We start from the raw sequence: 20,816 nt of genomic DNA, 5'->3' as shown, positions 1-20,816 counted from the left end.
GGGCCACGGCGCGCACTACAGCTCCCAGCGTGCGGTGCGGCGCGGCCCTTGTGGCCGACCGGCCGGGGTCACCGCCGCTCAGACCTCTGCCCGAGCAGAAAAGAGTGGAGCAGGCGGCGGCTATGCTGTGGGGCCGGTGCTGGCGTGTCGGGGCGCGGCTGCGCGGCTTGCGCGGCGGGCTCCAGGCCCCCGCCGAAAGCGGCCGGCGGGGCGTGGTCTCCTGCATCGACCGTAAGGCTCGCTGGGGGGTAGGAGTCCGTCCACCTGGCCGGCCCGGCCGCCCTCATTCACCGCGTCGGCCCGTCCGGGCGCCCCGGGCCTAGTGGTCTTCCCGGCTTAGACGTGGCGCGGCCCCGGGAGCGGGCGACCCTCGGTGGCTCAGCCCGGTCCCCGTGGCCGATGCTGGTCCGTCCTTGTACAGACCGCCCATACCGTGCTTTGCGTTATGAACCTGGCGGTACGTTTTGTGAGGCCGCCCCTGCGACCTTTCCTCTCACAATTCGGAGCTACGTCGTTACCCATCTGCTTTCGGATAACGACGGGCTCCGCCGCGGAAGCTCGTGACTTTGTTTTTTTAAATCACAACCATCGGTTTTAAAGGCAGTAAGAATGTGAAAAGCCCGGGACTGGTTGTGATTGGTGAACAAAATCTCCGGTGATACAAGGTTTGCTCCCATATATAAATTATAGAACAACACCTGTAACTACAAAACACTTCAACTGTTGAAATTTCTGCAGAAAAATAACCTGTTGCAAATGGGAAACTACCAGAGCTTACAGATCTTAATGTCTCCTGGCACCAGGCAAATAATTTCGATGCCAGTAACGGAGTGGGGGGGGGACCTAGGCCGCCTAGGGGGTAACCAGACACTTTGTGACGTTGTCGGGCGCCTAACCACTTTTTCCTTTTGAAGTCTTTCTTTCTTAAAATTTTTAATAAATGACACTTTTGAAAACGGCAGAGTAGCTTCTGAGGGCCTTAGCTCGACATCCAGAGCTGTAAAGGACGCCAAGGTATAGGACAGTTTTCTTCTCAATGTCCTAAAACACCTTCACAGGGTGCCACCCTATCCTAGCACTTAGAATTCGGTAAGCAAGGTCACCTTTGTTGATTGGCAACAAATTGGTTAAATATAAGTATTTCCGGTGGCTAGTGGTGTAACTTCAACCAGTGTTGAAGGTGCTTTTTAATCCTCTTTTAATTAGTAAAATGAAAGGAAACTGTCCTTTTAGAGTATCATTCTACATATTAGAATATCAAGTTAATGGAAGTGATCAACAAATGTTTCTCATTGATTCATGGCATATTTTAATGTGAAAAGTAATTTTAAGAGCGTCATGATTTTCATTATATCTGATACATCATTTTACAGATGAGGAAACTTGCTCAGTGTCTAGTGCAGCCCCCTGGTTTTACAACGGGGCACCTGAGGCTGAGGGAGGAGTCTGGAGGCCTGACTTCCTGAAAATTGTATAATTAATAGTTGCAGACCCAGCTCTTGAACCCCTGGTTCCTTGTCCAGCGCTCCCTCATTGTGATTTGCTGCAGCTTCCCAAGCATTCCTTGAGCACCAGGATTCTCAGAACTGTTGAGTCTCTGGCTAGGTTTGGCCTTTGGATGCATTCAAAGATTCTTTTTTTTTTTTTTAATAAATTTATTTATTTGTTTATTTATTTTTGGCTGCATTGGGTCTTCGGTGCTGCATGAGGGCTTTCTTTAGTTGCAACGAGTGGGGCTACTCTTCGTTGTGCGCAGGCTTCTCATTGCGGTGACTTCTCATTGTGGAGCACAGGCTCTAGGCACGCGGGCTTCAGTAGTTGTGGCACAGCGGTCTCGGTAGTTGTGGCTCGCAGGCTCAGTAGTTGTGGCTCGCGGGCTCTAGAGCCCAGGCTCAGTAGTTGTAGTGCACAGGCTTAGTTGCTCCGCTGCATGTGGGATCTTCCTGGACCAAGGCTCGAACCCGTGTCCCCTGCATTGACAGGCGGATTCTTAACCACTGCACCACCAGGGAAGTTCCTGGGTTTCGTCTTGTTTTGTTTTTCAGTGCATGTTTTCTGAGAACTTAGGTATTTTTACTCAGTAACCATGCTTTCTTGTGTATAATTTACTTTTTAACTTGCCTTTTCCACTTTTTTTCTCCAAGCAGTGTTCTCCTTTTGTTAGCATTCCATTATCTAGAGTTGATTATTATCTATCGTAAATAAATATGTAATTATGTTGTATTTATACAGGTGCACCTCAGAGATACTGCAGTTTGGTTCCATACCACTGTCATGAAGCAGCTACTGCAATAACGACTTTGTTGTTTTCCCGGTACTTGTAAAGGTTACGTTTACACTGCACTGTAGTCTATTAAGCGTGCAGTAGCATTGTGTCTAAGAAAACAATGTCCATTCCTTAATTTAAAAATACTTCATGGCTAAAAAAGGCTAACCATCATTTGACAACACAGGGTTGCTACAGACCTTCAGTTTGTAAAAAACACAGATTCTGCAGAGAGAAATGAAGGGCAGTGAAACAAGGTGCGCCTGTACATCTGATTGTGTACACCCATTCCCTCTTATTTACTTTGTATGCAATTCAGATCTACTTCTTAAACCTTTTATACCCTGAACTACTTGTTTTATTCTGTCAGATACTAATAATAATATCTGTAGACACGTATTGAGCTCTTGCTGGGACGGAAGTTTTGTAGCCCGTGTACAGTCAGATGTTTGCTTTCTCACCACTTACGTCATCCTTTGGGTGACTGGACCATTTTCATCTTTGACACCCGAGCACTGCTCCATGGTAGACACTCAGTCAGTATTCTTTTGTGAATGGAAAATGACCCGACTCCCAGGCAAGGAACTATGAATTGTTTATCCCTGACCACGTTTCCGAGAGCAACACCCAGTGTAGTTTTCTGCTTTGGACTTCGCAAGGTCGCGTCGTCTTTAATCCTCACAACTCTTCACTTCTGAGTTTCCCATTTTGGTGAGGGTCCTGCTACAGACAGACAGCTTTGTCCTGCTTCACGCAGCAGCCGCTCCTGAGGCCCAGGCCTACCCCAGAGACACGTGCTGCCGCCTGCCCTTGTTCTCCGTGGGAGGGGCCGCGCAGCACAGTCGGGCACTGAAGGAAGTCGTGGTCGGGGTGCCTCCACGCCTCTGGTGCTCTTAACATCACCCCAGGACCAAAAGGCTGAAACCTTAGAAAGCAGTGCAGAGCCCCGCACTTCCTCTTCCCCTGACGTTTCCTCAGCCACCACTGCGCCTCCAGCTGCAGCAGACACATGTGAGGCAGGCGGTCCCTTCAAAACGGCAGTCCTAAGAAAACAAAAGAAAGATAATGTGAGCAGCGTAAGTCTGTCACCCTGTGCAGGTTGCTGACCCTTCTGCATGGTGGCTCCCAGGATTCATGGTCCATCCTTTTCTAGATTCTCTACACGGTCCCCAAAAGGTTGTGGTTTTTCACAGGAGCTTTGCTTAGGTTCTTCCCTTTTAGCTTGTGGCCTGCCTCTAGCTGAAAGTCTTATCACCTTGCAAAACGGGAAAAATATTTCAGGCCCACATGACCAGCTAGGTGGCCTGTCGCTCTGCTTTCCAGTTGAGTCCTATCTCATTCTGCACAGTGTTTGAAAAAAAAACATAGCAAATAAATAGTGTTCGTGTCATTCGGGGAACTGGCTATTTAAAGAAAAGTTGTAAAGTAATGACACTGTGAATTGAGTGGTCACTATTTCACGTAGGCTGATGCAGATATCTTTCTCCTAAAGAGTATCACCTCCAATGAAATACTGGAATAGTATAGTCTTTTACAAAATGTTTGAGGTTCTAGAGAAACTTGTCCTGATGAAGCTCCACTACCTGTCTGTTGGTATCGCTCAGTCAGTTCATTTCCTTAGCTTTTAAGTAGCTTAGACCTGGAAGTGAAGGAGTTACCCAAAGTCACGGCATTAACAGTTAGGAAAGAAAATATTCTAAAAATTCTGAATCCATTAGGTGAAGACGGATTTAGGAAGGCCTTAGCCATGTTTTCAACACTGGAAGACTCATTATCATTGTTATCAGTGACTGTCAAATGCACAGCTTTGTTACAGGATCTTTTCCTTAATTTGAAAGGTAAGCCAGAGTACCGTATCTTCCTTTCCTGACTGATCTTTTAAAATGAATATGTTGTAGCTGGTAGACAAATACGCACAGATTCCAATACAGAGAACGCAGGACATCCTGAAGGAAAAAAATGTTCATCAAAATTTTGAGGGTCAGTGTGTGTTTATTATTCCTTTAATGTGGATTCATGAGGAGGAAGAGATAAAGATGAGTATTGAAAGAATAAGTAACAAGGTAAATGAAGTCAGCCAGTCTGTCTGGGAGTAAAGAAGGAAGGAAGCAGGTGATGCTCTATCAAGACGCTGATTGACGGTGGGTGCTAGAGGTGGTGTGCCGTGTGGGAATGCTCTCGTAGGCCCACTGCCGGCCCGGGCTTCGTGGCGCTTCTTGCTTGCAGTACACTTCCCTGACCCCTGTCCTGGCTCCGAGTAAATGCCGCCTCGCCCACAGCTTCTACGGGACTAAACGAAGAGCAGAAAGAGTTCCAGAAAGTGGCCTTTGACTTTGCTGCCCGGGAGATGGCGCCAAACATGGCGGAGTGGGACCAGAAGGTGCGGGTTTTCCTTGTGCTGGATGTTCCCACAGATGCCTCACTCAGTGACCCTTATCTCCTCCTTATGACCCAGATTGTTCAGTATTTATTCTCCACCTAAAACTCTCACAGCGAATGCAAATTCCAGGAGTGGTGTGATTCCTTTCCTGGAAAGCATCTTCCGCATCCTGTAGATATCATTTTTTTTAATTGCACAAAGATTTGGGTACTCTTAAACCAAGGCAATTCTATTGATAATAAAAAGAAACTTTCATGCCAGAAACCAGTCCTTACAGAATGCATTTTAACTGGTTCCACTATATAGATGACAAAAGGCATGTTGAGTTAAGAGACCCCCTACTCTCTCCCGAGTGCAAGCGTCTTGACCCTTCCTTGTGCCCTCTAAAGAAAAGGCCGTCTGTGAATCACTTGCCGATGACCCTGCCCTCTGTGTGCGCAGGAGCTGTTCCCAGTGGACGTGATGCGGAAGGCAGCCCAGCTGGGCTTCGGGGGGATTTACGTACGAACAGACGTAGGAGGGTCTGGACTGTCACGGCTCGACACCTCTGTCATCTTTGAAGCCTTGGCCACAGGCTGCACCAGCACCACAGCCTACATAAGCATCCACAAGTGAGTGGCCAAGGTGGGGAAGCACAGTGACGTGCTCATGCGGGTTGACTGGGAAATTTTATATCAACAGGGAGAAGGTTTCTCTTCTCAGGTTGGCTGTCCTTGAAGGACTAGACAGTTAAAAGTTCACACTTGGCTCTGCTGCTCCCTGTTGGACTTGAATCTGTCATCTTGTATGTTGCTTAGAGAATGCTGGCCTTCTCCCAAATTCCAGATTGACCTGGTACCAAACAGGCTTCTCCAGTGGAGTGGTTGGGGCCTGTTCCCTTTTCCTCAACCCAAAAATGAAGCCTCCACTAATTTGGGAAAGGACATAGGACTCCTTGATTTTTAGGGAGCTCAGTTAACCTAACTAGAAATAGTATGAACAGCATCCAGGTGAGAAATACCTTGGCCCTGGGTACGTCTGGGTAGTACGTGTTCCAGGAATATGTGTTAATCCAGGCCTTTGCTTTAAAGATGAATCTTCTCAATTGTGACTTTTCCCTTCCCACTCTGTTCTGCTTCACTCTACTTTGCTGCCTTTGTTCTCTTTCCCCATTCCCCTCCCCCCTCAAATTTCCTTTTCTTTTTTTCTTTCCGTCTTTATCTCTGTCAATGTCTCTTCTTGGTGTACCTGTCAGCATGTGTGCCTGGATGATTGATACCTTTGGAAGTGAGGAACAGAGGCACAGGTTTTGCCCTCCACTCTGTACCATGGAGAAGTTTGCTTCCTACTGCCTCACTGAACCAGGTGGGTTTGCCGTGCTGCCGATGAGGTGCAGCGGGAGGTGTGACTCATGGGAAATCACGGGGTGTGCCTTCTCAGCCCCCGGCACACGTAGCCGTTGTTGACCAAGGGTACCTGATGGCCGTGACCTGATGTCAAAAGGCGAAGAGCTCTCTAGGGCAGAATCTTTCCAGGCTGCAGACCAGAACCTCCTTGTAGGAGGCTCCCTGCAAGCTAGTGTGATGGGAGATGGAAAAGGGTCTGATTGCCGTATGCAGTTTTCACAAGTATAGAGAGCTTCTCAGCCGTGTGGATTTTAAAGTATCAAACGCTGAGGTGTTTTTTATAAGGGAAGATTTCTCAGGTGGAGCCTTGCCGGGGCTCCCTTACCTTCCCAAGCTCTCTGCCACCTCTCCGCTTCCCTCCCGTCCCTGCCACAGGCAGTGGGAGTGATGCCGCCTCCCTCTTGACCTCCGCCAAGCGACGAGGAGATCATTACGTGCTCAGTGGCTCCAAGGTACAAGCATGCCGTCCTCGGTCCTCCCCGGGCCGCTCGGAGGCTGTCCCCCTCCTGCCTCCACAGCCTGGACCCCGGGTCTGCGAGTGAACATTCCCGGGGGTGGTACGTGTGGGAGGGAACCTCACACCGACTTGCCCGTGTTCACCGTCACTGTTTCCCTTCTGGTCTCAGGCCACTTCGTTCCGTTCACTAGTGTCTCCTTTTTACAGCCTCGGTGCAGGCTCTTTGTAACCCTCCTTAGTTTCTCTGTGCCGCCATCTCTCTCACTGTCCCATCGTCGGGGGACCGCAGTGTTTTCCCCTCTCCAACCCCGCAGGCCTTCATCAGTGGTGGAGGCGAAGCAGACATCTATGTGGTCATGTGCCGAACAGGAGGACCAGGCCCCAAAGGCATCTCGTGCATAGTTGTTGAGAAGGGGACCCCTGGCCTCAGCTTTGGCAAGAAGGAGAGAAAGGTGAGTGCGGTTGGACAGGGAGAGTCGGGTTGTGAGCCTCTTGCTTCTGCCCGACCAGCCTCTGCTCTGTTTCGGGAAATGGGTTCCACACTGGCTCACTGGCCTTGGAGGCTGTTGCTTCAATTAGGGTTTCGACAGTGTATCAGGTGGGATAGGGCGTTGTTAGAGTGCGCTGGGCCGCTGGTGAAGTGGCAGCATTTGCCAGTAAGTTCATCAGTGGGAGGGATTTCTCCGTCATCTCTCCTGCAGCCACTTTTGGCCTGTATTTCTTATCTACCTTCTTATCTTGATGCCCTCTTGTTCCCCCAGGAGGAAATGCTTACAGAAGACTAGAGGTCTCAGCAATGAAAAACATATGGGCCACTTTTCTTCTCCAAATAAAAATACAGTAAAACTCACTGGAAGCGATTGTGGGTCTTTCAGTAATGTAAGAGGAAGAGTGTTTCCATAGGCTTCGGGAAGACGTTTTTAGGATTAAGAAGTAGTCAGGCCATGAACAGTAGACCTGTGGTTATGTAACTGTCACTGGTAATGAGGGTGGGATCTAGTCAGGTGGGCCATGCCAGGTGCCTGGCCTCCACCTCCAGCAGGTACTGTTAGAGTTGGGGCTTTTGGAGAGAAGTCAGTAATGAGATGGCCCCTAATCTACCTCTCCTCTCCTGGCTCCCCGGATCCCCATTCGTCCCTTCACGACCTTCCTGATCCTTTGCAGCTGCTAGGAGCTCAGAGGTTCAGTGCCCCTTCTCTCGTACAGCAAAGCAGGGCCTGCTAGACACCGACTGTGCAAAGCCTTACACTCACTCCTGGGGGTACAAGAATCACCACAGCTTGTCTGGGATTATAAGACATCGTCTTACCTTTATAAGCTATGTAAGCTGTGTACACGTGGTGTATGAGATAGGTAGCTATAAGACTTCTTAATCCTAGGAATGTCTCTTTGGGGTTATAAGACAGACTGACATGGAGCCTGACATAATTTTACAGGACCAAGTTATACTGATTCTGGTGTTTGTGCTTATAAAGATAGTGATGATTATTTCAACACATCAATATTTCTGGTATCGGTTGATAGCATACCATAGCTGACAAGGTTAGGGCCTGGAGAAAAACTGTAAATAAATTCCATAAACAAAAAGCGTCTCTTTCCCTTTACTTTCTGTCTCCTCTCGCTTTTAAGCATATATATTGTATCTCTTTTTGCTTGTTTTTTTCTTAATTATTCATCTTGCTTTACCTGTCCTATAATGTGTGGGGAATTTGGAATGGTGTCTCATTCACTGAGCAGCTGGCAGGGGTCCACTGTACCGAGTGGTGGGACAGAGCAGGGGCCGCACGGACGTGCCCCGACCTGTAGAATCGGCCTGTTAGCGGCAGGGCAGAGGGCGGGCGCAGGAACAAACGCGGTGCCTTCCGTCAGCGCTCAGGGCAAGGGGGGAAGGCAGGCGGGAGGCTGCGACGTGAATGGAGGAGAGCTTCTCGGGGTGGGGACAGACGACTCTGAAGATGAGGTGTCCTTTGAGATGAGGTCTGCAACGTCACCGGGGCCGGCCGTGAGGGTTCTGGGCAGAGACGGCAGTAGGACGGAGGGCCCGAGGTGGGGACGGGATGAGCCTCTTTGAAGGAGCCAGAGCCTCTCCGTGTGGCCGGGGGGGTCGTGAGCAAAGGGAACGGCGTGGGATGAAGTTGGAGAGGCAGGCAGGGCTGCGCAGGCCGGGTGCAGGGTCACCCACTGGTCGCCATGGCTGATTTGGCTGCCGTGGTGGCCTGAGCAGCCGGTCTTTCTCTCCAGCCCCATGGCCGTCTTTCCTGCAAGCACATGCTTCGACTTGGCGTACTGAGCACATTTTGTAGCTGAGAGCTTTAAACAACCAGTTTTGCATTGGCTTTATGGGAAAGTGGTGTGAGGAATTGCTTTATCTTGGATTTAATTGTTAAAAGGTTTCGTACAGAAGAATGCGTTTTCCCGTAGGAGGGGTGGCGGTGGGAAGGCAGTCTGTGGAAGGAAAGACAGACGGACGGGACAGGGCTCCCCTGGTCCTGGGCGGGCGGGGAGGAGGGTCTTTCTGGCCGCAGCTTCCCAGGGGCTCTGGGGGGTGAGGAGCGGGGTTCTCTGCCCAGGGGAGAAGGGAGGTGTTTTCACAGGAAGGGGCTAGGAGGTAGCAGCTGTTTGTATGTGGTTCTCGTTGATTGGCTGTTGTTAAGGTCTGCCCGTCTGCCCCGTTCCAGGTGTGTATGTTCTGGATGGGAGGTAAGTTCCAGGGAGACCACACAGGCCAGTGTGGGAAGGTTTCAGACTTGGGGGCCTGAAAGGCAACGAGGTCAGTGCTGGCTCAGGCGACCGGCAGGGCCTCAGGAGGTTGCAGTGAAGCTTGACTTTGACGGAGGTTGGGGATGGGGAGTGTTCCCGGGCAGGGAGCAGGAGAAGCAAAAGTATGGTTTAAAAAGCCCAGCCGCACAGTTCGCGGAACAGTTTGAGTGGAATTGAGGCTACGGGGTGGGTGATGGACAGAAGAGAAGGACTGAGCCCATGTTGGAAGAAAAACCTTGAGTAAAAGGCTGTGGACGGAGCGCCTCTTCCCACAGCAGGGAGCCCTGAACGAGGGCAGTGGGGCTCTCAGCTGTCGGGGACCCGGGGGCTTTGTCTGGTCTTGTGCTCTTCGGGATCTGCCTCACTGAGCCTCAGCTCCCTGGGAAAAGCAGCCACCAAGAAGCCCCTCATGTGCAGTGTTTGCCAGTTTCTGTGGTGGAAATACTCTCCCCGGACCGATTTCTGGCTTCCGGGGTGATGTCACCGGGATGGTGTCGCCAGGGTGACGTCACCGGCAGCCAAGCTGGGAGAAGGTGTGTGTGACTGGCTCCCATGCGCCAGTGCCCGCACCTCGCCGGGTCTGTGCAGCCGATGGCCAGCGTGGTGGACGTTACGGCACCACGTGCAAAAGCGCTGAGTTCTTCAAAGGACGAGCGTGGCTCTTGGTCATTATTATCCTTGTGCTGTCCTTGTAAAAGGACACATACCCCGAGTAATCCTTCCACTGTCAATGTTTTTTATGAAAGAATTTACTCATGGAGGTGCCACAGAGGAGGAGAGTTCTGCCCGATCCTGAAGGAGCCGTGAGAACTGTGTGGGGACAGGTGGTTCTGGTGGAGCGGGCACTAGGAAGTCGATGCTCTTAATGTGCTGAAAGAGGAAAATCTGAGTCGACGGATCTTTGTGTGACCTTTCTGTTTTTCCTCATTGACGTTCTCGAGGGACTAAGTCCAGGGATAGGAGAGCCTGGTGCAGAGGACGCTGCCCTGAGCGGTCAACTCCCGGGCAGCCACACAGCCCCTGATTTTTGCCAGGTGGGGTGGAACTCACAGCCGACCCGAGCGGTGATCTTTGAAGACTGTGCTGTCCCCGTGGCCAACAGGATCGGGGACGAGGGCCAGGGCTTCCTCATTGCCATGAGAGGACTGAACGGGGGGAGGATCAATGTCGGTGAGGACCCCAGGGGGCCGGAGCGGCGGGCGGGCAGCGCGGTCCCCTGGCTCACTTGACGTGTTGGTACCGTCCTTCCTAGCGTCCTGCTCTCTGGGCGCTGCGTATGCTTCGGTCATCCTCACCCGAGACCACCTCAAGGTCCGGAAGCAGTTTGGAGAGCCCCTGGCCAGTAACCAGGTAACTTCCCCGGTGTCCCAGCATTTGCTCTTGTCTCTAGAACATTCTCTACAGCTGTGGGGCCCTGATGTCTCTTGTGGGTTCTGCCCCCATTTCAGCCAGAACTTGTGCTCTATTTCTGTCAATAATTGTTTAATAATTTTTGCTTATAGTCGTGAAAAGATTCGTGATGCATTGACTGGCAAGAAAAAGCACGACATTTTAGAGGAGTATGCTTCTGCTTTGTTTACAGAATACATGAATATGTATAAGTTTTTTTAAATTAATTAATTTGTTTGTCTTTGGCTGCTTTGGTTCTTCATTGCTGTGCACAGCTTTCTCTAGTTGCGGCGAGCAGGGGCTTCTCTTGTTGTGGAGCATGGGCTCTAGGTGCATGGGCTTCGGTAGTTGTGGCACATGGGCTCAGTAGTTGTGGCTTGCGGGCTCTAGAGCACAGGCTCAGTAGTTGTGGCGCACGGGGTTAGTTGCTCCGCAGCATGTGGGATCTTCCCGGACCAGGGCTCGAACCCGTGTCCTCTGCATTGGCAGGCGGATTCTTAACCACTGTGCCACCAGGGAAGCCCTAAATTTCTTTTAAAAGATTTTTTTTTTTGATGTGGACCATTTTTTTTTTCTTAAGTCTTTATTGAATTGTTACAATATTGCTTCTGTTTTATGTTTTGGTTTTTTGGCAGCGAGGCAGGTGGGATCTTAGCTCCCTGACTGGAGATTGAACCCACACCCCCTGAATTGAAAGGTGAAGTCTTAACCACTGAACTGCCAGGGAAGTCCCTGTATAAATATTAATAAAACATTTTCAGGGATACGTCTGAAAAATGCAAAAAGTAATTATTTCAGGGGGATGTGATTAGATGATTTATCGCTTTTTTCTTTTGCTTGTGTTCCAGTTTTTCTTTCTTTTTTCTTTATTGAGGTAATGCTGGTTTATAACATTATATGTTTCATGTGTACATTATAATTTGACTTCTGTATGCACTACAGTGAGCTCACCACTGAAAGTCTGATTTCCATCCATCACCATACCGTTGATCTCCTTTACCCATTTCACCCTCCCCTCACCCCCTTCTTCTCTGGTAACCACCAGTCTGTTCTCTATATCTATGTGGTTTTGTTTTATTTTGTGCATTCATTTATTGTGTGTTTTTTAGACTCTTCGTATGAGTGAAATCATATGGTATTTGCCTTTCTCTGTCTGAGTTATTTCACTTAACATAATATCCTCTAGGTCCATCCATGTTGTCACAAATGGCAAGATTCCATTCTTTTTTATGGCTGAGTAGTATTCCATTGTATACATATACTCCGTCTTCTTTGTCCATTTATCTATTGATGGGCACTTAGGTTGCTTCCACACCTTGGCTGTTGTAAATAGTGCTGCAGTGAACATAGGGATGCATGTATCTTTTTGAATTAGTGTTTTCATATTCTTTGGAAAAATACCGTAAATGGAACAGCTGGATTGTAAGGTAGTTCTGTTCCGCTCTTAGCCTAATGGGGTTCCTTTGTAGGTTATTGCCCTTTTTTTCTGACTGCCTTTAAAATTCTTTCTTTGTCATTGACTTTGGGCAGTTTTAATATTATGTGTCTTTGAGATCTTTTTGCGTTGAGATAATTAGGTGTTCTCTTAGTTTCATGGACTTGTGTATCCAGTTCCTTCCCCAGGTTTGGGACGTTCTCAGCTTTTACTTCTTTTTTTTTTTTTTTAATTTATTTATTTTATTTTTGGCTGCGTTGGGTCTTTGTTGCTGCCCGCGGGCTTTTCTCTAGTTGCGGTGTGCGGGCTTCTCATTGCGGAGGCTTCTCTTGTTGCGGAGCACGGGCTCTAGGTGCACGGGCTTCAGTAGTTGTGGCTCACGGGCCCTAGAGTGCAGGCTCAGTAGTTGTGGCGCACAGGCTTAGTTGCTCCACGGCATGTGAGATCTTCCCGGACCAGGGCTTGAACCCGTGTCCCCAGCATTCGCAGGCGGATTCTTAACCACTGTGCCACCAGGGAAGCCCTCAGCCCTTACCTCTGTAAACAAGCTCTGTGCTCCCTTCCCCTGCCTTTTCCTTCTGGGATGCCCACTGTCCTTCTGTTGCTCTTCCTGATGGAGTAGGATAGCTCTTGTAGGATTTCGTTTTTTGAGTCTTAGCTCTCTCTGCTCTCCTACCTGAATCATTTCTAGATTTCCGTCTTGGAGCTCACTAATTCTCTCTTCCTTGTGGTTGGCTCTCTCCCCATAGCTTTCTAATGCACTTTCCATCTCATTTATTGAGTTCTTCAGCTCCAGAATTTTGGTTTCATTCTTTCTTAAGAGTTTCAGTCTCTTTGGTAAAGTAGTCCTGTTCATTAGTTTTATTCCTGAGCTCATTGAACTGCCCACCTGACTTTTCTCGTAGCTCATCGCGTTTCCTCATGCAGCTATTTTGAATTCTCCATCAGTTAGGTCCCAGTATTCCATGACTTTAAGTCTGGTTTCTGGAGAATTGTCGTCTTTCTGCGGTCCCATGTGTTACCGTGCTTCTGCATGGTGCTTGGTCAGTTGTTCCTCTGCTGGCCCATTTGAAGCAGCCAGTACCTTCTTGGGTAGAGCTTTGTTACTTGGTTCTAACTTTCCTTTGGTTTCCAGCAGGTGGTGCTGCAGTGTGGGCTTTGGTTTCTCTCGCCTCTGCCGCCGCTGCCAGAGGCGCTGTGCTGGGCGTGCTGGTGCTTGCTGTGCCCGGGGCTGTGCCTGTGGCTGATGTCGCCTCAAGGGGCACCGGATGGCGGGCACCTCTGCCACATCCGGGGTTGCCTGGGTCACGGGCGCTGCCACCACAGCAGGTGGGGGGGCCGGGGCTGGAGCCGGGGTCGCAGGCGCCCCGCTGTGTCTGGGTTGTTGGGTTCGGGGCGCTGCTGTGGCCTGTGCTGCTGCTGCCAGGGCAGGGGTCTCGGGCACCACGTCCACTGCTTCCCGGCCCTGCCCACGCTGGGTCCCAGCCCACCCCCCGTGAGGTGTGCAGGGGCGCGGGGCTCCAGGGCGTGCCGGGCAGAGCTGTGGGCGTTTTAGTGGTTGTGGGTGGAAGGGACAGAGGGAGCGTCTTCCTAAGGAGGCGAGATGCTGACGTGCAGGGAGTGCAGTGGACTTAGGACTTACAAGGCACGTTCCTTGTGGAGCCTGGGGCCCCTTAGAAGCGGCCCGCGGTTAGAGGTGGCTCTCCGAGCCTGTCTGCGTCTGGTTCTCTCCTCTCCTCTCACTGCAGTACCTGCAGTTCAAACTGGCGGATATGGTGGTCAGGCTGGTGGCCTCGCGGCTGATGATCCGCCACGCAGCCGTGGCTCTGCAGGAGGGGCGTGAGGACGCGGTGGCCCTGTGCTCCATGGCCAAGCTCTTCGCTACAGACGAATGCTTTGCGGTGAGTGGGATGCTCTGCCTCTCCTGGGTGACCGGCACGTGGTGGGCCGGCCGTCGCTCCTGGCATGCGGCGTGAGGCGTCAGTTACTCGGGAGAGGCCCACGCGGGCGCTCTCGGCTGGCGCTTCACCCGCTCCACGCCGCTGCACATCATGTTTTGTCTCTGCCGTTTGGCTGTGCGCTGGGTGAGATGCTGCCTTTGGAAGAAGGGTCAGACCACAGCACTGTGCCATGCTTAAATGTCAGGGGCAGAGCCATTTCCACAGTGAGGCTGCATCTGCCGCTTGCCAGAACTCCAGCTGGTGTGGGGCGGGCAGCCTCTCCCTGCAGACAGCAGGCGAGAAGGGCAGAGGCCTCTGAGTCCCTCGTGGGTGGGGACGGGCTCGCTCAGGAGGCAGACTTCCCTCGTTGTCCCCGTGCACGCAGAACTGGAGCCCCTCTGGCCCGGCTGGCACCTTCACCTTCCTCGTGTTGGCTCAGGGCAGGCGGCCAGATCAGGGCTGGGGCGGAGAGAGGAGCCCCTGTTCCAGAGCCTTCCCAGAATCCGAGGTATCTAATCCCTGTGTCCCTGCAGATCTGCAACCAGGCCCTGCAGATGCACGGGGGCTACGGCTACCTGAAGGACTGCGCAGTCCAGCAGTACATGCGGGACTCCAGGGTCCACCAGATCCTCGAAGGTAAACGTGGCCAAGGTGGTTCTCTCCCTTTCGGAGCTGTCACCCCTGCCGTCTGTCCCCGTGCTGCCTGTCTTCCTCCTCCTTGCTCCTGGCCCCCTCTGGAGGGGCCTGCTGTGCCCTCCTGACCTGGCCTGGGGGCCAGGAGGCCCTGCTCTGTCCCCGCGGAAGTCACCAAGTCACCCCCCTCCTGCCCTTTGCCTTTGTCATTTATAGAGACAGCGCAAACTAAGGTAACATCCGAGAAAGCATTTTGAAAATTGCAGCAGTGGCTGTTCTTCACCGTTGTACCTGGTCGTCAGGGGTCCCAGGACTTCTCCACAGTAACTTCCAGGGCAGATGTGAGCTAGTTTGATCTCCAGCCTCTACACACTGATCGTGATCACCAGTGTTGCTGATGGAGCTTTCAGTAAATTAATTGTCACACACGGGCATCTTCTTGCTGATCACAGGCCCACAGGCAGGAGATGGCTAAGCTGCTGGCGTCAGGCTCTGCATGGCCTTCTCCACTCCACGCTGGTGTGGAAGTCTTGAAATTACATGACTGTTGTTTAGCCAGTAGGTAGCTGAGGTTGTTACGCTGTAGCCAAGGCAGCAGATGAGGCAAAGGCTTGGGGAAGTGACTTTGAGTGAAGGAATGTGAAGGAAGCACGGGCCTCCCTGTGGCTTCTGAAGCATGCTTCTCGGACCCGACCAGCGTCAGGACTACTGGGAGGGTTTGTGAGCACAGAGCCTCTGACTCCATGGGTCGTGGGTGGGCCTGGGAATCTGCATCGCTAACGAGGCTTCAGTGAGGTTGCTCCTGCCTGTCACATTGAGAGCCACCACGGGGTGTCACGTCCAAGTCACAGGCTTCAGTGTCTGCTTTCTGCTGCAGACCTTGTCCCTAAAGCCTGTTTATGAGCACGGTTGCTAGCGCGCAGGCCAAACCCTGCCGCCTCATTCCTTCTGTGACTCCAGTCGTACGTAGCTGTTACTTTCCAGCCTTGGTGAGTGCAGGAGACTTCCCTTCATTCTGACTCTGTCTTTCAACCCTGTTAGAATAACTGAGAAAAGCCAGATATGCTTATTTCAGGCCACACCATCATCCGCTTGTAGGAAAATGGGCGCACTGGTCTTTGTCACTTGTTTCACCCCAGACTTTGTTACTGGATAGATAGGAAATTTCAGCTTTGATTTTATTCGAGATGTATGATTACTCATTCCTCATGGTGGTTAATGTTTCTTTTTGCATTAAAAAGAGTGGAAAAATGAAGCAAGCAACTGACCCCCCCTTCTTCCAGGGAAAATGTTTTTGTTCTTTTAAAATTCAGTTTTCTGATTACTGATGATGTTGGTATATTTATTGTTGAAGACTTACAAAATATAGGAAAAGTTAAAAAAGAAAAAAGATCATTCATGTTTTGACATCAGAAGTAATACTTTGGGCTCCTTTTATATTTAAGACCAAAAATATCTTCTTTTGGACCTTTTTCTGTGCTTGTATAGATACATTTTTTTTTAATTTTATTTATTTATTTATGGCTGTGTTGGGTCTTCGTTTCTGTGCGAGGGCTTTCTCTAGTTGCGGCAAGTGGGGGCCACTCTTCATCGCGGTGCGCGGGCCTCTCACTATCGCGGCCTCTCTTGTTGCGGAGCACAGGCTCCAGACGCGCAGGCTCAGCAATTGTGGCTCACGGGCCTAGTCGCTCCGTGGCATGTGGGATCTTCCCAGACCAGGGCTCGAACCCTGTCCCCTGCATTGGCAGGCAGATTCTCAACCACTGCGCCACCAGGGAAGCCCCAGATACATTTTTTTAAGTTAATTTTTATTGGAGGATAGTTGCTTTACAATGTTGTGTTAGTTTCTGCTGTACAGCAAAGTGCATCAGCTATACGTATACATATATCCCCTCTTTTTTGGATTTCCTTCCCATTTAGGTCACCACAGAGCATTGAGTAGAGTTCCCTGTGCTATACAGTGGGTTCTCATTAGTTATCTGTTTTATACATAGTGTGTATATGTTAGTCCCAATCTCCCAATTCATCTCACCCCCCATAGATACATTTTTTAAAAATAGAATTATACTACATATACTGTTGTATGTTCTGCTGTTTATTTTGTTTGTTTTTTACCTAATAAAATCACTTTTACTATCAGGAGAGGTTAGGTTTTTTTGTTTTTTTGTTTTTAACATCTTTATTGGAGTATAATTGCTTTACAGTGGTGTGTTAGTTTCTGCTGTATAACAAAGTGAATCAGCTATACATATACATATATCCCCATATATCCTCCCTCTTGCATCTCCCTCCCACCCTCCCTATCCCACCCCTCTAGGTGGTCACAAAGCACTGAGCTGATCTCCCTGTGCAACGTGGCTGCTTCCCACTAGCTATCTATTTTACATTTGGTAGTGTATATATGTCCATGCCACTCAGAAGAGGTTTTGTTTTTTTTTTTTTTTTTAATTTTTTATTTATTTATTTATTTTTAGCTGTGTTGGGTCTTCATTTCTGTACGAGGGCTTTCTCTAGTTGTGGCAAGTGGGGGCCACTCTTCATTGCGGTGCGCGGGCCTTTCAGTGTCGTGGCCTCTCTTGTTGCGGAGCACGGGCTCCAGACGCGCAGGCTCAGCAGCTGTGGCTCACGGGCCTAGTTGCTCCGCGGCATGTGGGATCTTCCCAGCCCAGGGCTCGAACCCGTGTCCCCTGCATTGGCAGGCAGATTCTCAACCACTGCACCACCAGGGAAGCCCAAGAGGTATTTTTAAAAGTAAATTTTTTCCTCACTTCCTGACATCTTTCAAGATAAAAAGCGACGTTGCCCTTTACATCCCTAGTCAGAGCTTCGCTGACTCTCAGGCCCAGCAGCTCCTAAGCCCCTGCGTCCTTTCGCTCTTGCAGGCAGCAACGAGGTGATGCGGATACTGATCTCAAGAAGCCTGCTGCAGGAGTAGCCCCTGGACTGAGGCTCCAATGGGAGGATCAGTGTCGAGTGGTTCCATGTGGACGACGCTGTCACAGTGAGTCCAGGACGCGCTGGAGGGGCTGTGCTTGTCGAGGGCACCATCACAGCGTCAGCTGGAGGGCGGCACCTGAAGGGCGGCAGGAGCTGCCCTGGCTGGAACGTCACAAGAAGACGTGCCGCCTTGTTTTCCTGACGCAGAGGGTGACCAGTGAACACTGACCACCAAACCACTGTCCTTTCCTGGATCCACAGAGTCTTGATTTGTCTGCCTTTTGCTGGTTCACCAGATCCCTCTTCTGGGAATCTGGGTACTTCTGTTGAGGGTTTTTCCTGACTGTAAAGCAAAGGAGTGGGAAAGGAGAAATGGAGAGAAAGTGTCTTCCTGTCTTTTTCTGTTCTTTGTGCCTCAGCTAAAGATGCAGAAGGTTTCTGTGGGCTGCTCTTCCTTTGCAGCAACTCCTCCTCTGAATGTAAATCATGATGAAATGAGTGTTTGGAAATCCTTCTGAGCTGTGATTTAGGGCGTATCTGCACTTCTGGACTATCTGAATATCAAGGGCTGAGATATTTGGAACTGTGAATACTTGTTTTAGAAGCATGTGGTCTGGGAATGGTATTCAAAGTTCCTGTAACATTTCCTTATAAGTGCTTTGAGTATATTTGTTTTCTGAGTTTTTGCTTTTTTGCTCCTCTTTTTAAATGTTTTTAATCACTACATTAATAAATAAAATCTATCCCTCTCTGTACCATTTTCAGGTCTACTGGCTTTTATTTTATCTTTCTAAGTAAGCCTTCACGACTATTTTTTAAATTTTTATTACATTTAATTAAACATTTAACTAGACTTTGGGATAATAAACAAAAATCTCTCCTTGACCAAGTTGACTTTTTAAAAATAGGTTCCTTAAATTATTAATAGCCTTGTAAAGCAAGTAGTGTTTATGATTTATGAAAGTAGATTTAAAGTAATACCCAAAGATGTAGACTTTTTAGAGAACCCTGCTATAAACGATCATTGCATTATTTCATCTCATCTCTATAAAAGAAATATCCAAGGTGTTTTTTTAACTATAAGTCAGTGTTTAGAGAGACCAACATATGCGCCCTTAGCTATGACAGGTGTTTTCTGTTTTGACCTCGAAGTCTAAGGCACTGTACTGGGTAGTGCAGGGGGACAGGCTGTGGGTCTGCCGTGAAGTTGAAATTAAATTTCTGCCTTCAGAAGCCTAACTTCACAGCTGCAGTGCAAGATGATGGGTCTACAGAAGAGGGAATGATGCGGCACAGTGTTATAGGAAGAAATTCATGGAGAAAGTAGGAATTCAAATTAAGCCTTTATGATGATGTGTGGTATTTAAACATAACCAAGAAAGTCAGCTTCAGACAGGAAAGAACCAGGAGCAGGAAAAGTGCAGGCTGTGAGTGGGAGCTGTTTACACTTTGCTTCAGCGGGGCGGTCCCGGGATGGAAAGATTTAAGTTGAATCTGGATGCAGCGTTACGAAGGCCGAGGTGTGGGTTTCATTTTGCGAGCAGTGGAGAGCCACGGAAGGCTCTTAATGAGGAAGATGTGATGAGGTTAATCCACTGAGAGGAACATTCTGGGATGCCTGTGGGGGAGGAATTTGAGTGGGAAAAGACGGAGCATGAGGCCGGCCAGTCGCTAGGTCCTTGAAGCCGGCGAGGTGAGGCTGCTTGAGCCTGAACTTGCCAGGTAGCAGGAGGGTGGGTGGGTATGGTGCCGCCTTGGGGCCTGGACGGCCTCCCGGTCCTCCGGATGCTTCCAGCAACCAGTTCTGACCCAAGGCCGGAGCAGGCACGCCGTCGGTACCCTTGAGAGCTCGATGAGCCGCTGGGATTACGCACACACGTGCTTTCGCCTTTGGTCATTTATTAGAGCTCAGCTTCCCAGCAGCCTGAATTCGGGCCCTGTGGCAAGAACACAGTGAACTTGGAGCTCATCTCTGTCATCGACCATTCAGCTGGTCCGTAAATGAAACCAGCAGAAGCAGAGCAGACAGGTCCTGTGGAAATCCACTGCCAGGGGCCCTGTTGGGCGCAGGACGCGCACAGGTGACCAGATGCAGCCCAACGTGGCTGGATCTGACGGGCTGGAAGGCTGCTCGGGGTGTGGCATCGAGGACCAGGCCTGCACAGAGCGCCGGGCCGGGGGTTGGGGCTGGGGGAAGGGGGGTGGCTTGAGCCGGGGACACGGTGCCTCAGTTACAACTGCATCTCCAAGGGGTCTGAACTCTTCCAGGTCTCCTCAGGCTGCCTCTACTCTGACCCTGCCACGGGGGAGGAGAAATTAACCATTCCAGTATATGGATGTTTAAACAGAGGAGGGTTTCGGTCACCTGTTAAAAATGTCTCTATCCCTTATAGATTTGAGAAATTAGAAGTACTGTCTCTGCTCACGGTTATTTTAAAAACAGTAGGACTTCTCCAAAACACTTTCCTGTAAACTATCTCCTAGTTTTCACAGGGGGGTCCTTGCACGAACAGACACCCAAGAGGTTACACCCAAGAGATGTTTGTTGTGTTAATTTATTGGAATTGAATTGCAGGGCAGCCCTGCTGAAAACTGGTGCTGCCATCCCCTCGAGCCTGGGCTCTGGGGTCAGACTCCCCTGCCCTTTGATTGCCAGCTTTGCCACCAACTGCGGCTTAAAGCAAAATCGCTTAAATTCTGCCTGTTTCCTCCTGTAAACTGGAGAGAATAAAAGTTCCTCTCTCATAGGATAGCTGGTGAATCAAGTGAGAGAATCCACACAAAGGGCTCGGAATAGAGTGCAATAAGCACTCGCATCCCACAGACGAGCACAGTGAACTGCAGGGAGGTTAAGTGTCTTGCTCAACTTACACATCTCTTCTGTCGGACTTGACAATATTTAAATCATGACTCGTTGTAGTCAATTAGTGCTGATTAACAGCTGTTCCCCGTCTGCCTCTTCCAGGTAAACGGCAGGATTGTATCTCCCTTTGCCAACATTACAGAAACACATACACACAAGAACAAGTCACTAAGTTTTCTCCCAGGATCTTAGAAGGGCCCAGAAGTCTCAGCTTCATCAGCTCCACAGTAAATGTCCTGTGGTCCACCCTCTGCTTTATCTGAACATTTCCATATATATTCTTTTTTTTTTTTAAATAAATTTATTTATTTATTTTTGGCTGTGTTGGGTCTTCGTTTCTGTGCGAGGGCTTTCTCTAGTTGCGGCAAGCG

General features: G+C 49.9%; 1 protein-coding gene across 1 annotated transcript; it reads left to right on the top strand.

Annotated features, from left to right (window-relative positions):
- The first annotated feature begins 15 nt into the window (after positions 1 to 15).
- ACAD8 (acyl-CoA dehydrogenase family member 8) lies at positions 16 to 17,724 on the top strand. The gene is made up of 11 exons (XM_082477482.1): positions 16 to 231; positions 4,546 to 4,646; positions 5,088 to 5,257; positions 5,881 to 5,990; positions 6,407 to 6,483; positions 6,803 to 6,940; positions 10,283 to 10,418; positions 10,501 to 10,598; positions 13,821 to 13,973; positions 14,546 to 14,648; positions 17,528 to 17,724. The coding sequence occupies exons 1-11, from the start codon at positions 123 to 125 to the stop codon at positions 17,578 to 17,580; spliced, it is 1,248 nt and encodes a 415-aa protein (XP_082333608.1). The 5' UTR covers positions 16 to 122; the 3' UTR covers positions 17,581 to 17,724.
- The last annotated feature ends 3,092 nt before the right edge of the window (positions 17,725 to 20,816 follow it).

The sequence above is a fragment of the Balaenoptera physalus genome, assembly GCF_965194825.1.
Source record: "Balaenoptera physalus genome assembly, chromosome: 10".
Lineage (NCBI taxonomy): Eukaryota > Metazoa > Chordata > Mammalia > Artiodactyla > Balaenopteridae > Balaenoptera > Balaenoptera physalus.
This window is presented reverse-complemented; position numbering and strand designations above follow the sequence as displayed.

What these genes read in the sequence shown, in the direction of transcription:
- ACAD8 (XM_082477482.1), top strand. Translation starts at nt 123, where the DNA reads ATGCTGTGGGGCCGGTGCTGGCGTGTCGGGGCGCGGCTGCGCGGCTTG. An exon ending in AGCCCCTGGCCAGTAACCAG is followed by an intron (nt 10,599 to 13,820) that starts GTAACTTCCCCG and finishes CTCTCACTGCAG; the next exon opens with TACCTGCAGTTCAAACTGGC. An exon ending in CTACAGACGAATGCTTTGCG is followed by an intron (nt 13,974 to 14,545) that starts GTGAGTGGGATG and finishes GTGTCCCTGCAG; the next exon opens with ATCTGCAACCAGGCCCTGCA.